Consider the following 13065-nt stretch of genomic DNA (forward strand, 5'->3'; position numbering starts at 1 on the left):
GGGGAGCTTTAAAACATATGGATGTCTGGCTCCCACCCCTAGACATTCTGACATCGTTAGTTTGGGGTGCGACCTAAGCATCATAATTAAAAAAAAAAAAAAAAACTCCCCAGGTGATTTCAATGTGCAGCAAAGTTTGGAAGCCACTGGCATAAAGTTAAGTTCCAAATCTGATCTAAAGCAGTTGAGGAAGGTTCCCATAGAGGAGACTGAACAGGAAAGGCGGTGGGGGTAGCTTTCTTCAAGGGCAAATGGAATTACAAACTAAACAAAGAAAAAAAAAAAGACTAGGAGAATTTACCCTGACCACTAGGGAAGGGGCATCTCTTTCCAGCCTTTCTTCCTAGTGTCTCCCCAAGAATTAAAATTCTGAACAACTAACCTTAGATGAGCCCTCTAGTGGAGAAGACTCCATTGTATGGAGAGAATCACATGAGATAAATTAGGTATTTCCGTCTGCAGGAAAAAGATGTGATTGTAACATTGTAACCGGGGTGGGGGAGTACCTGAGTGGTACAAATCGTTAACATTTGGCTGCTAACCAAAAAGTTGACTGTTTGAGTCCACCCAGAGGCACTTCGGAAGAAAGCCCTGCTGATCCACTTGCAAATCAGTCATTGAAAACCTTATGGAGCACCGTTCTGTGCTAACACACATGGGATATCTCCATGAGTCGAAATCAATTCAATGGCAAATGGTTTTTTAATGGGGTGGGGGCAAGACTTGTGTGCCTTTCTTTCCTACGGTGGGGCGGTCATCTTTCTTTTGAGATGTCCTTTGAAGATTCATAGGAGAGTCAGAATTTCATGAGTGTGTGCCTATGTCAGGCAAGAAAGGGACAGAGGAGGAATGAGGGAGTGGAAGGGAGGAAGGGCTTTCTGGGTAAAAAGGCAGTCGTCTAGTTGATGATGCCTTTGAATTGAAGGAACAAGTAATTTTTCTCTCCCTGGTCACTACCAGGTGGTGCAGTAGTTAAGCACTTGGCTGTTAACGGAAAGGTTGGCAGTTTAAACCCACCAGCCACTCTGCAGAAGAAAGATGTGGCAGTCTGCTTCCATAAAGATTACAGCATTGGAAACCCCATGGGGCAGTTCTACTCTGTCCTATAGGATCACTGTGAGTAGGAATAGACTCAACAACAATGAGTTTGTTTTTTGTGTGTGTGTGGGGGTGAGTTAATACTGTTTAATCAGGGTGATAGCTCCATGGAGGCTTATTATACTGTTCTCATATGTTTTAAATTTTTTCATAGTAAAATGTTTGCAAAATAAAATGTGGTTCATTCATTTATGTATAAGTTCAAGGCTGCATTGTCCATTATTATTTTTAATAGACTATATATAAATTTTTAAATTTTTTTGTTGCACTTTAGATGAAGGTTTACAGAACAAATAGTTTCCCATTAAACAGTACACATATTGTTTATGACATTGGTTAACAACCCCACGACATGTCAACACTCTCCTTTCTCGACCTTGGGTTCCCTATTACCAGCTTTCCTGTCCCTTCTTGCCTTCTAATCCTTGTCCCTGGGCTGTTGTGCCCCATTAGAAGGAGTTTGGTTTCTGGTTGGTCACTCCCTGCCATGATCTGGCTATTCTTCCAATTCTTGGGTTAAACTTCCTCTTAACTTAGAAGGCAAAGTCACATCTGTCTCCTTGGAGGCATTGCAGGGTCAGACAGGGAGCTCAGCTCTGGGCCATCTACAGCTTCCAGAAGCCTGATGCTGGGGGCTCAGAGCTGGCACTGTAAGCATGCATCAAGGTTCAAAACGGTAGGGGTCACAAAGGCTGGGCTGTGAGCCAGGGCTTGGGAGACACATGAGGTGAGTGAGTGCATGAATGTGTGTGTCTGTTTTGCGAGCATGTCACGAGGTAGCTGGAAGGCATTGAGAGGGGCCCAGCCCAACTGTCAGCATGCTACAAAGAGCAGCTGCTCAGCTCAGAACAGCTCCCACCCTCCAATCTGCGGGCTCCTGCTTTGCACCAGGCCCTCGAAGCTCTGCTATGTCTTCTTCAGCCCCTTCACCTACTATTTAGAGGTTGGCAGAGTTACTTAGCCCTTCTTGTTGAGGCACTGACACCTGGCTCTTCTCCTGCCTCAGTCACACACACTATGGGACTCTGAGCCAGTCACATCACCTCTCTGAACCTCAATTTTTTCATCTGTAAAATGGGGATAATGATAGTGTCTTCCTCATACATTTAAAACATTGGCACACAGTGAGCCTCAGCAGCACCAGCGGTCATCACTACCATGGCTGGGGTTTCTGTCTGCTGCCCATGCTGGGGGACACTTTGACCTGGGGTTCTTGCTTCTGGCTGGGAAGATTTGAGGGTGCAGAGGAAGGCCAAAGCAGGCAAGGCTGGCACTGAACCATGCTCCACCGCACAATCTGAACAGCAAGAAGAAAAGCAGAAAAGTACGGGAGCCACCTTTTCCATGGGGTTTTTCTGAGACTCACAAAGAATAAATACATTTATTTTTACCCTGCCTTGTTCTAGAAAGGTTTAAGGTAGTTTAACAACCTCAAGAAACTCAGACAATCAGCCAGTGCCTTGCCCAGCAGGAAAGCATGGCCATTTCCTAACGTCAAAAACTCCCTTACAGATATAACACCTGTCATTTTTTTAAATTGAGGTGAAATTCACATCAAATTAACCATCTTAAAGTGAACAATTCAGTGGCATTTAGTTTCTTCACAATAATTGTGAAACTACCACCTCTATCTAGTTCCAAAATATTTTCATCACCCCCAAAAGAAACCCCATATCCATTAACCAGTTGCTCCCTACTTCCCCCTGCCCCCAGTCGCTGACAACCACCAATCTGTGTTGTCTCTGTGGATTTGCCTATTCTGGATATTCCATATAAAGGGGATGATACAATAGGTGACCTTGTGTATCTGGCTCTTTCACTTAGCATGACATTTTCAAAGTTCCTCCACATTGTAGCGTGCATCAGTACTTCATTAGCACTTTCTGTTTTTCAGAGCACTTTCACCCTCTTCCTCTGATTCAGCAGTTAATTTGAGGCCTCACGCTTTGTAAGGCCCTGCATGGGATGCTGTGGAGAATATGAAGATGTACAAGATCTAGTCCCTGCCATCTAACTGGTCAAAATCCTTTCAGACGCACATGATCACAACATGGCAGAGCAGAATCCTCTCCTTGTGACAGAAGAAGAAACCGACGCACAGAGAAGGGAAACAACTTGCTCAGGATCACACAGTGAGGATGGGCCAGAAATGGAAGGTCCTAATTCCTGATCCAGGTTTCATTCACTTACCCGTTCGCTTTGTGCTGAGCTCTGTGCAGGCATTGGGGATGCAAAGGCGAGCTAGACATGGCCTCATCGTGGGGCTTTTGTTCTAAGTGGGTGGAGGGGGGCGGGGGCAGACAATAAATAAACAAGGACAGGAATTTAAGCACCATATTTCCAGATAGTGTCAACTGCAATGAAAGAATGATGGCATAATAGAATAGAGATCGCCTGGCGAGGCTATGTCGACAGGATGGGCAGGGAAGGGCTCTCTGAAGCCCCAGCTACAGGGAAGAGGGAAGACAAAGGGCAGGGAGAGTGGACCTGGAGCTGGGCTGGGGACACTGTAGAAATAAGCTCCCCACTTCCAGAAGCTGGATGAGCCCCTTTTGCCATGCTTACCTCCCCTCTGTCCACCCTTCAACAGAGGGAGAAATATGTGGTTCAATTCAACCAGCCTTTACTTGAACAACAGTTCAACTTTGTGCCCTGTGCTACCATGTTTTAGAGATGAGCCTGTTCCCTGAGAGCATTTAATGGTCTACTGGGGGGAGGCAGCCAGACAGGAATGGCCAGAACCAACCAGTTCAAGGCAGAGGGTGAAGAGCAGAGATTAGATAAGCAGGCAGGGGCTGCGGGCTGAGAAGGGGCATACTCCACCGCTGGGGTAAAAAGCCTTTGCTACCTTGGCCTCTCTCACAGCAACTACCTGCAGTCTCCATCTCTATTATCTGAGACTAGGGAAGAGGATCGGTTGGACCACATCCTTCTAGGGAAGACATCAGCATTGGACAAGGGATTTCCTTTTTCTATAACTCTCTTCAAGAGAGGTGGGGTAACTGGCCACCAAGAAAATCTCATGCGGATGGGCATGGATAAGGATATGGTTACCATAGCAACCATCACTCCTAACCTCCTAATAAAACCACATCCTGAGAACATTATGGAGAGGGGGCTGGGCTGGAATCCAGGGACCTTGCATCTTTCTTTATTCCACTCTTTTTTTTTTTTTTAATGTGCACAAGAAACACCCCAGGGAGTTCATTTAAAATGCAGATTCCTGGACCGCAGCAACAAAGATTCTGATTAGAATGGTCTGGAGTGGAACCCAGAAATCTACTTTTTTTTAAATTGTACTTTCTCTTGCTTCACCACCACTGTGCCTCAGTTTCCCCAAGTTTAAAGTGAGACAACACTTCTTTCCAATTAATTTGATTGCAGACACTGAAAGCTGTGACCGAAGGCTGCTCCATCACTTGACTGAGTGCCACCCCACAGTGGAGGGAGGTCTGCTTGTTTCTCCCCAAGACTGGTGTTTACAGATCTTCTAACAGTTGAACAGATAAGAGAGTATCTGAGCAAGAGGTATGATTCTACCACCAGCTCTACAATTATCCCTGTTGTGCTGAGCAAGTCAATCTCGCTGAGCCTCAGTTTCTTCATCTCTAAAATGGGTATAACTATGTCTTTCTTCTCTATAGGGTATTGTGAGAACCATACAAGTCAATGCTGTGAAAACACTCTGGAAAATGTAAAATCTCACATAAATGGAAAGCATTTTTATACTTTGTCCTCTTATGGTCTTCTGGATCAATCTGTGGCAGAAACCCTTTAGCCCGAAGAGTTCCAGCAATACTGCTTTCTCTAGAGTAGTGGTTCCCAGTCCAGGCTGTGTATTAGAACACCTGGGGGGCTTGTAAAACACCATTGCCCAGAGTTTCTGACCTCGTCGACAAGGTGGAGTCTTTGCATGGGTTTTTTGCAAAGCTCCCCAAATGATTCTAAGGTGCAGTCAGGGTTAAGAACTGCATTAGAGCAGCATGTCTAAGGTGCATAAGAATTACCTGGGGGATCCTGTTAAACTGAAGATTCTGATTTAGAAGGTTTGGAGTATAAGGGTTTGCTGCCCACAGTGTGGTCCGTTGACCCGTAGCATCTGGTTTATGGAATTTGTTTGCAATGCAGAATCCCAGGCCCTGCCCCAGACCTGCTGAATCACAATCTGCATTTTAACAATGTATGAACATTAAAGTTTGAGAACTACTGCTTTAGAACATTTTCTAGGGGAGGAACTCTTAGGGGTTCAGATCCAAAGAAATGAAAAATGGAATATGGGGATACTAGAAGGTTTCAAATTAACACCCAATCCTATGGATTCTAAATCTTCATCTATTTCTCATTTTTTGTCCAACAAGTCCTTGGTAAAGAGACTATTTGTGGAGGCTAACCAAAAGGTCGGCAGTTTGAATCCACCAGCCACTCCTTGGAAACGCTATGGGGCAGTTCTACTCTGTCCTATAGGTTTGCATGAGATGGCAACGGGTTTAGTGTTTTGTTTTGTTTTTTTTTTTGGTACTTTGTGATAATTCATGGAACTTATGATTTGTACACATTTCTGTATGTATGTTAAAAAAAAAAAAAAACAGTTGCCATCAAGCCAACTCTGATTCATAGCAACCCTATGCATCTCAGAGGTGAACTGTGCTCCATACGGTTTTCAATGACTGATTCTTTAGAAGTAAATCGCCAGGGCTTTCTTCCCAGGTGCCTCTGGGTGGACTCAAACCTCCAACCTTTCTGTTAGAAGCTAAGCGCTTGACCATTTGCACCATCCAGGGAGTCCATGTATATGTATGTTATACTTCAATAAAAAGTTTATTTAAAAGAAGTCAGAAATGACTTAAAGACATTGACTTGTCTTTAAAGCTAGCGAGGTTAGAGTCTTTATTTTAGAAAGATGGTGCCTGTGGCTTCAAACATGTGAGGCTGAGGTGGGGGACCAGCGTGAGCCCTGAGATGGTCAACTTGGGTCTCAGTGTTGACCAGTGACTATACCTGTCCTGACTCAGGGGGCTTAGATCAGTGCCTCTCCAAGTGTAGTTTGGGGCCAACAGCATCATCAACAGCCAGTAGCTTGTTAAAAACGCAGAATCCCAGACCCTGCCGAGGACCTACTGAATCTGACTCTCTGGGGGCAGGGCTCAGCAAGATTGTTTATTTGTTTGATCATGATTTCTAGGTGATTCTTCAGCAAGCTAAAGTCTGAGAAGCACTGACTTTGTAGTTCTCAAAAGTGTGCAAATTCTCAGGCACCACCCCAGACTCACTGAACTCGAATCTCTGGGCATGGGGCTGATAAGTCTGTGTTTTAACAAGCCTTCCTGGTGATTCTGATGCACGCTGAAGTGTGAGAGCTAGTGGCCTAGATGCAGCTCACCAATCTGTGTAGTGCTCTATAATGCACAGTTTAGAGAGGATCTTGTGGGGAAGTTATGCAGGTTTGGACATCCTCATTAAGCTGCACAAGACAACATTCATAAGGCCAGGCCACTTGGTGACTATCTGGAGTTCAGACTGCTCAAAAGGCAAACAACCCTCTACCCTCCAGCCTGAGCACCCTCTGGGACAGTTAATCCCACCTTTTTGGGCAAGAAATTGATTTCTCTAGGCTCTGCCCTAATATTAATGTTACTTCACATGGTGCTCGCCATTTACAAAGAGCTTTCCATTTCCCTCCTCATCTGAGCTGCACAACTCTGCCAGGTAAGCAAGACAGATGCTACTGACCCCATCTTAGGAAGAATTTGAGGGGTACAGAGATTCAGTCACACAGCTAGTGAAGGTCCTGGACTGGCCTGGTTTCCTTCTGCTCATTCAAGGGACAACCTGCGTCTGTGTCTGTTTTGTCTCAGTTTCTCTCTCTCTCTGTCTCTCTCTCTCTCACACACACACACACACACACGTGCGCGTGTCCCTCTCCCAGGGGCTCCTGGGAAAATAATGCCCCAGAGTGGGCAGCTAGCAGATGAATGTTCAGACACTTGGATTTGAATCTGTTTCTGGGCTGTGCTGCTTCTGGACCAGGGGCTCTGGAGCCAGGCTGGGTCCACGAACCTGTGGACATCTGACAGCCTGATGCTGGGCTCATTATCAGGCCTGGGGGAGGCCAGAGGATAGGGCAGCTTGGGCGAGAGAGGAGGGGAGATAGCAGAGAGCCAAAGAGGAGGGGAGAGGGCCGAAGGATGGGACTGGCTTGGCAAAGGAGGGCACATGATGCAATCCCCCAGCAGAGCCGCCAGGCTGGGGCGGCACTGTTCTCCAAGAGCTGCAGGCCTGCTCTATTAATTCAGGCTTGCTGGGGTGGGAGAAGATTTCCCTGAGGAGTCTCCTTAACCCTGGAAACCTCCCCCAAGGCTCAGCTAGTAAAACCACTGGAGTCTAGAGGGAGAATAAACACGTGAGCTGGCCAAGGACACCTGGATTGACGCAGCTGGCGGCTGCCCTGGCGAGGCGGCTGAGCATCTTGTTTGCAAAAACATGTCCCCTCGGCTGCCTCCGCTGGGGAGCCCCAGCTCTTCACAGACACAGCCGCCACCCCCCAGCTGGTGCAATCACTGTCAGAGAGGCAGGATGGCAGGGCATGAGATCCAAACAGAAGGCGCTTAGCACAGACCGGCATTCTACCACCCGGGGGAGACTGGGCACATGGTTCTGGCAAGTGGTCCTCAGTGGTGCGTGGGTTTGAAAGGTAGTTTTTTTTAAAAATTACCATTGGGCTTAGGAGGACAGAGGCAGGAAGACAGGGCAGAGCCTTTCTTGGCCCTTTGTGGTCCTTCCTTCACTAATCTCAAAGTGCTCAAGTGTGGTCCTCAGAGGCCCTCTCAGATAAGGAACGAAGACTCAGTCCTGTGAGAGGCTTGGAGAAGGCCCTGCTTCACCAGGTGCATCTAGAGGTGGACGAAGGCCCAGAAAAGTCTGGACAGATTCCCACACCTGGAGACCCAACGTACATACACACACACACACACACACACACACATTTTTGGGGGAGGGTTCCATAAAATTATTTTCTTCTTACATCTTTATTGTTTTGCTGATTACAAGAGAAACACATGCTCTTGTGATATTTTCAAACACTATGGAGATTAACTTAGAAAGTGAAAGAAAATGCTCTTGAATTTTACCTAATCTACTCTGCAGAGTAGATAACCAGTACTGCTCAGTTATCTTCTTTGAAATATTTTCCAACATACAAACTTCGCTAACAATAGAAAAGGGATTATACCATGATAGAGTTCTGCTAGTTTTCTTTTTCTCTTAATAATACACCTGAGCCATTTTTCCATGTCAGTGCAAAAGCTCCACCTTATTGATTTCATAATATTTCATTGTAGAAATTAGTACAATGCCCAGGTGATAGGCATTCCCACCCCCCAAATTTTCAATATTTCAAAAAACACTGTAATAGATCCTCTTGTTCATATAACTTTTTGTGAGTATATCTATGTAGGCTAGATTCTTAGAAGTGAGTAGGATTCCCAACTTGGTCTCGCTCCAAGGTCTTGTGAATGTCTGCCGGCTTCTGGGGGAAAACCCCTTGGCCCATCCAGCCCCTACCCTCTTACTTGATTCCACAGGGGTAGCAAAGGTTAACATATTTCTCTTCTGAGTCATAACCTTCCCCCTGCATGGATCTCCTATTGATGGCCCTCAGAATAGGAGCCCTGTGGCTCATTTAGGGGGGACCACATAACTCCCTGGATCTTGCAGAGTAAGAATGTTCCTGACAAAGACATGGCCAGGAAGCAACAGAACAGACTCAGACATATAAGGACATGTAAGGGTCATTCTGGTGGTGTAGTGGTTAAGTGCTACAGCTGCCAACCAAAAGGTCGGCAGTTCAAATCCACCAGGCACTCCTTGGAAACTCTATGGGGCAGTTCTACTCTGTCCTATAGGGTCGCTATGAGTCAGAATCAACTCAGTGGCAACGGGTTTGGTTTTTTCGGTTTAAGGGTCATTCAGGAGTCCTGGTGGTGCAGTGGTTAAGCGTTCAGCTACTAACAGAAGGTCAATAGTTCAAACTCACTAGGTGCTCCATGGGAGATAGATGTGGAAGTCTGCTTCCATAAAGATTACAGCCTAGGGAATCCTATGGGCAGTTCTCCTATAGGTCTCTATGAGTCAGACTCGACTCAGTGGCAACAGGTTTAAGGGTCATTCAGAGCATGGAGGTGATAGGTAGAAGAGTCCCAACCTGGTCATAGGGTGGGCTTGGGTGCCACCTTCCTTACCTTTGCCTTTGAAAGACAACATCTGGATCTTTCCAAAGGCATAATCTTGGCTGACCCCTGAGCAAGAGTCCATGGAATGGTGTAGGGGGCTGGGAGACAGGATTCCTGGGTTCCCCCTCCTGCTTTCCTGGGTGATCTTGTGAAAATAATTTCGCCTCTTTGAGTCCCAATGTCCCACTTTCAAAATACCTGCTCCTTTCTCCACTGCAAGGCTAATGATCATCTTGAAAATAATGTAACTCTTTGGGCAAAGACACTGGGATATGACTCTTCCTCCTGTTTAAAAATGGGCTGAGTTAAGGGCCGTACCCTCTTCCCTCCTGGCTCCCCTCCTTTCTTGGAGTCCAGCTTTCTCCTAACATCTCCTTTGTTTACTATGGGATGTGGGAGTGCAGAGGGGTGGGGAGGTGGTTCCCTCTCACAGGTGGCTGTGATTAATTGGGCTCTAGTGAACTAACTCCAGGGACCTGGTAAGCGGCAAAGGCAAGTTCTCCCAGAGGTTTTTAAGGTCTTGAGTAGCAGGGATACTCTTAGAGACGAGGAGAAACCCCAAGTTGAAAACAGAAGCCAGAGTTAGTAAGAGAGAGGCTCAGAGTACAGCAGGGAGCACAGGTGGGGAGGTGGGGGCTCGCTGGCAGCCTGCGGGTGTTCAGAAAGGGAGGGGAGGGAAGGAGGAAGGTCAGAGAGAAGGGACAGAGCAAGCCAGCCCAAAGCCTTGTTTTGGATCCTTTTGTGGAATTCCCAGTTGGCTATATCCATATTTTCTTAAATCACCTTTCTCTTTCACCTATTGGCATTTTCATCCTCTTTGCCTTCCTTCTCTGTTAGTTCCCGGTCCCTCCTTGGGACTTCCCTGAGGCTGTGACCCAGAGAGGGCAACGGGTAGCCCAGTGGACAAGGAGGCCAAGAAGCAAGCTTTTCGCTCTCCTTTCACATAGGCGGATCAAGAGAGAGCCACACGCGCCATGGCTTTGGGGGTCCCTAAAGCCTCTTGGGTCTATTCTAGCTCAGCCATGCTCTAAGCCAAAGACCCCTCTCTGGGATAAAATGAACTGCTGGTCACCTCCAAGGCTGGGTTAGGGCTCTTGTTGGGAAATGGAGGTGATCTTACACCTATCATCATGGAAAAAAACCCTCTTCCAACCCAGTCAGGTGTCTAGAATCCAGAGTGTGGGAATAAGCCCTGGTCGGGAACCAGCCCCCCCACTAACCTCCTACATGACCTTGGACAAGTCACTCCTTGTGTCTCTTTCATTGTCTGTACAAGGAGAATCATGATCTTCCCAGCAGCCTCACAGGGTGTGACTCAAGAAGGTGCGATTGTGTTTTGAAAAGTACGGTGTCTCATATCAATGTAAGGATTTGCATGGTTATTGAGAGCACTACTGGTCGTCCCTGTGAGAACAGAGAAAAAGCAGGATTGTGGAGTTCTGTTTATAGCTGACTCATGTGGCAGGAGGCCAGTGATATAACCTTGGCCACTTGGTAACTTTCCTTGAATCATGCAAGTCTCTGGTGCAGATAAACTGGCAGGAGCATCCTTAGGGAATGTGCATCTGGAATACTAAGGGGCTGCAGGTCTGTTATAGCCCCTTCCACCAAGGCAGTCTTTCCGCATGAGCCAGGGATTGGAAATACAACCCCTCCTTGGCCCCATTTTACAGATTTAACAATCTACCCAACTTCCTTCAGTAATTCACAGGCAGATGGGGGTCTTTAACGAGGTATCCAGCTGCCCAGTCCTCAGCCCCTCCCGGTTTCTCAGTTACAAAGCTTCACTGATTATTGTCCCCAGACATTAACCCATGCCTTCCCACTGTGCTGTGAGCAGAGGGCCTCTGTTTAGCCATCTCCACACCTCTCTGAGGTGAGAAAGGGAGGCAGGAGGGATCAAGTGAGCCACCACCTGATTTTCTCTCTTGTTCCCATCCCCCTCACTCTCAATCTCAGGATAAAAACCGTGAGCCACCACTCTGCCATTGGGTCAGAAATGCCAGAACCCATTTGGGATGCTCACCCCAGCCAAGGCCTCAGAGAAGAAAAGCAGATCACCTGTTGTTTGGAGTGATGGAGAAAAGGTCTCTAGTATTATGAAAAGCCTCCAAAGGGAGCCTCCCTTTATGCTCAAGTCCAAGCATCATAGACTTTTGGAATCCCAGTGCTGGGAGCCACCTCCAAAGGCTATTCAATCCAGCTCTCGGTTTGTGGGTAAGTCAGTGTCAAAACCACACAGAGCAGAGGGGCGGTCACTGATGCATTTAAGATTGTGCTTCCCCCTACCCAGGGATGGGGTCACCAAAAGCACCCAGGATCATCACCATGAGGGAAGAGGTTTGGGGCTGGGACCGAGCCCTGCCCTCACCACATCCACTGCTGCTGTGGTTGGGAAACCCAAATGCCTGGGGCGGGGTGGGGGGGAGGGCTGGAAAATGGGCAAAGGAAGCCTAGCGGATGCAAGGCCCGGAATGCCCTTCTCCACCCCTGCTCTCCCAGTCAGGCTGGGGAGACCAAGGGTTTCCCTTCAGAGTCCTCAACTTGCCTCAGTCCCCAGGATGGTGATGGGGCTAACCTAGTATTCAACAAAAGGGGAATGTGAGGAAAGATTTGAGTGGGCTTTTGAGACCTGTGGCTGCAGCAGCTGAAGCCAAGAAGTTACCTTGAAGAGAAGGGTGGGGAGATGGCAGGGAGAGTAACGGGGAGCCTTCCCAGCCCAGGCCTTCTTTCTGGGAAAGCTCTGACTTGCCCAGGATGAGGCTGCAAGAGTGGGTGGGCTCTCAGTCGCCTATGTCAGGGAAGAAAAGTTACTGACAATTGTCACCTGAGCACCCAGATGTCTCCCAAACGCGAGACCCCGACTCCAGCAGACTCTGCGGCCAAAACCCCACCTGGGACAAAGATGTACCCCTGTCTGCACTGAGCACTTCCCCTCCACCGCAGGTCCCCTGGGGGCTGATGGGCACAGAAGTTCGGCGCTTTACTGACCGTCTGCGTCAAAGTGCTTCCAGATTTCCAGGAACTGGGACGCCGTCAGCTCGGCAAGGTGCAGGTAAGGGGGCTGCTGAGCTGGGCCAGCCATGGCGAGCCGCTCGGAGACCTCAGCCAGCACAGCGCTCTCGCTCTGCGCCGGCTCTGCTCTCGCTCGCGTCTTGGTCTTGCGCGCCACGCTGCCCTTATATACAGTCTGGAGGCTGCACCCGCTCCCGGCCTCCAGCAGGGGGCGCGCGGGCTCAGAGAATCGTGGCTCGGTCGCGGCAGGGCATGGGGGGCTGGGGTCTGGGCCCGTGTTCACGGGGGGCCAGCACGTCTGCTGCGAGACCGCGCCGCCCCGCGCCTGGCCAGGAAAACCTAGGGGTTGTTCGGTGAAAACGGGAGAGAGGCCGCCCTTCTCCCTCCCTCTCCCACCGTCTTATGTACAGCCACCACTTACAAAAAAAACAAAAAAACCGGTTGCCCTCGAGTGGATTACGACTCATAGCGACCCTGTAGCAGTACCAGTAATGATAATGATGATAACAACAATAATATAAATTTTACAAGTATTTAGCATCCTAGTACACTAGGTCCCCTGCCTCCTGTAATCTGACCCTTCCACAGCAGGATGATAAGGGACCACTCTTCTGACGAAAGACCTGAGGCTTAAAATGCCGAAATGACTCAGTTGCGCAGCAAATAGGCGGGAGACAAGATTTCCAACCCCGTTGCCTTTCCACGAGCCACATGGCCCCTTAGT

At 48.2% G+C, this 13065-nt stretch overlaps 1 protein-coding gene across 2 annotated transcripts in view; it reads right to left on the reverse strand.

The window, feature by feature from the left end:
* The window catches only part of CALB2 (calbindin 2), a 29194-nt gene extending 16707 nt beyond the window's left edge, over positions 1-12487 (reverse strand). For both annotated transcript variants that reach the window (XM_004387793.1, XM_004387792.1), the window contains exon 1: positions 12318-12487. In XM_004387793.1, the coding sequence (XP_004387850.1) occupies positions 12318-12411 (94 nt within the window). In that variant the 5' untranslated portion in view covers positions 12412-12487. The remainder of the gene's footprint in view (positions 1-12317) is intronic.
* Positions 12488-13065: the final 578 nt, after the last annotated feature.

This window comes from Trichechus manatus, unplaced genomic scaffold, assembly GCF_000243295.1.
Source record: "Trichechus manatus latirostris isolate Lorelei unplaced genomic scaffold, TriManLat1.0 scaffold00194, whole genome shotgun sequence".
Classification (NCBI taxonomy): domain Eukaryota; kingdom Metazoa; phylum Chordata; class Mammalia; order Sirenia; family Trichechidae; genus Trichechus; species Trichechus manatus.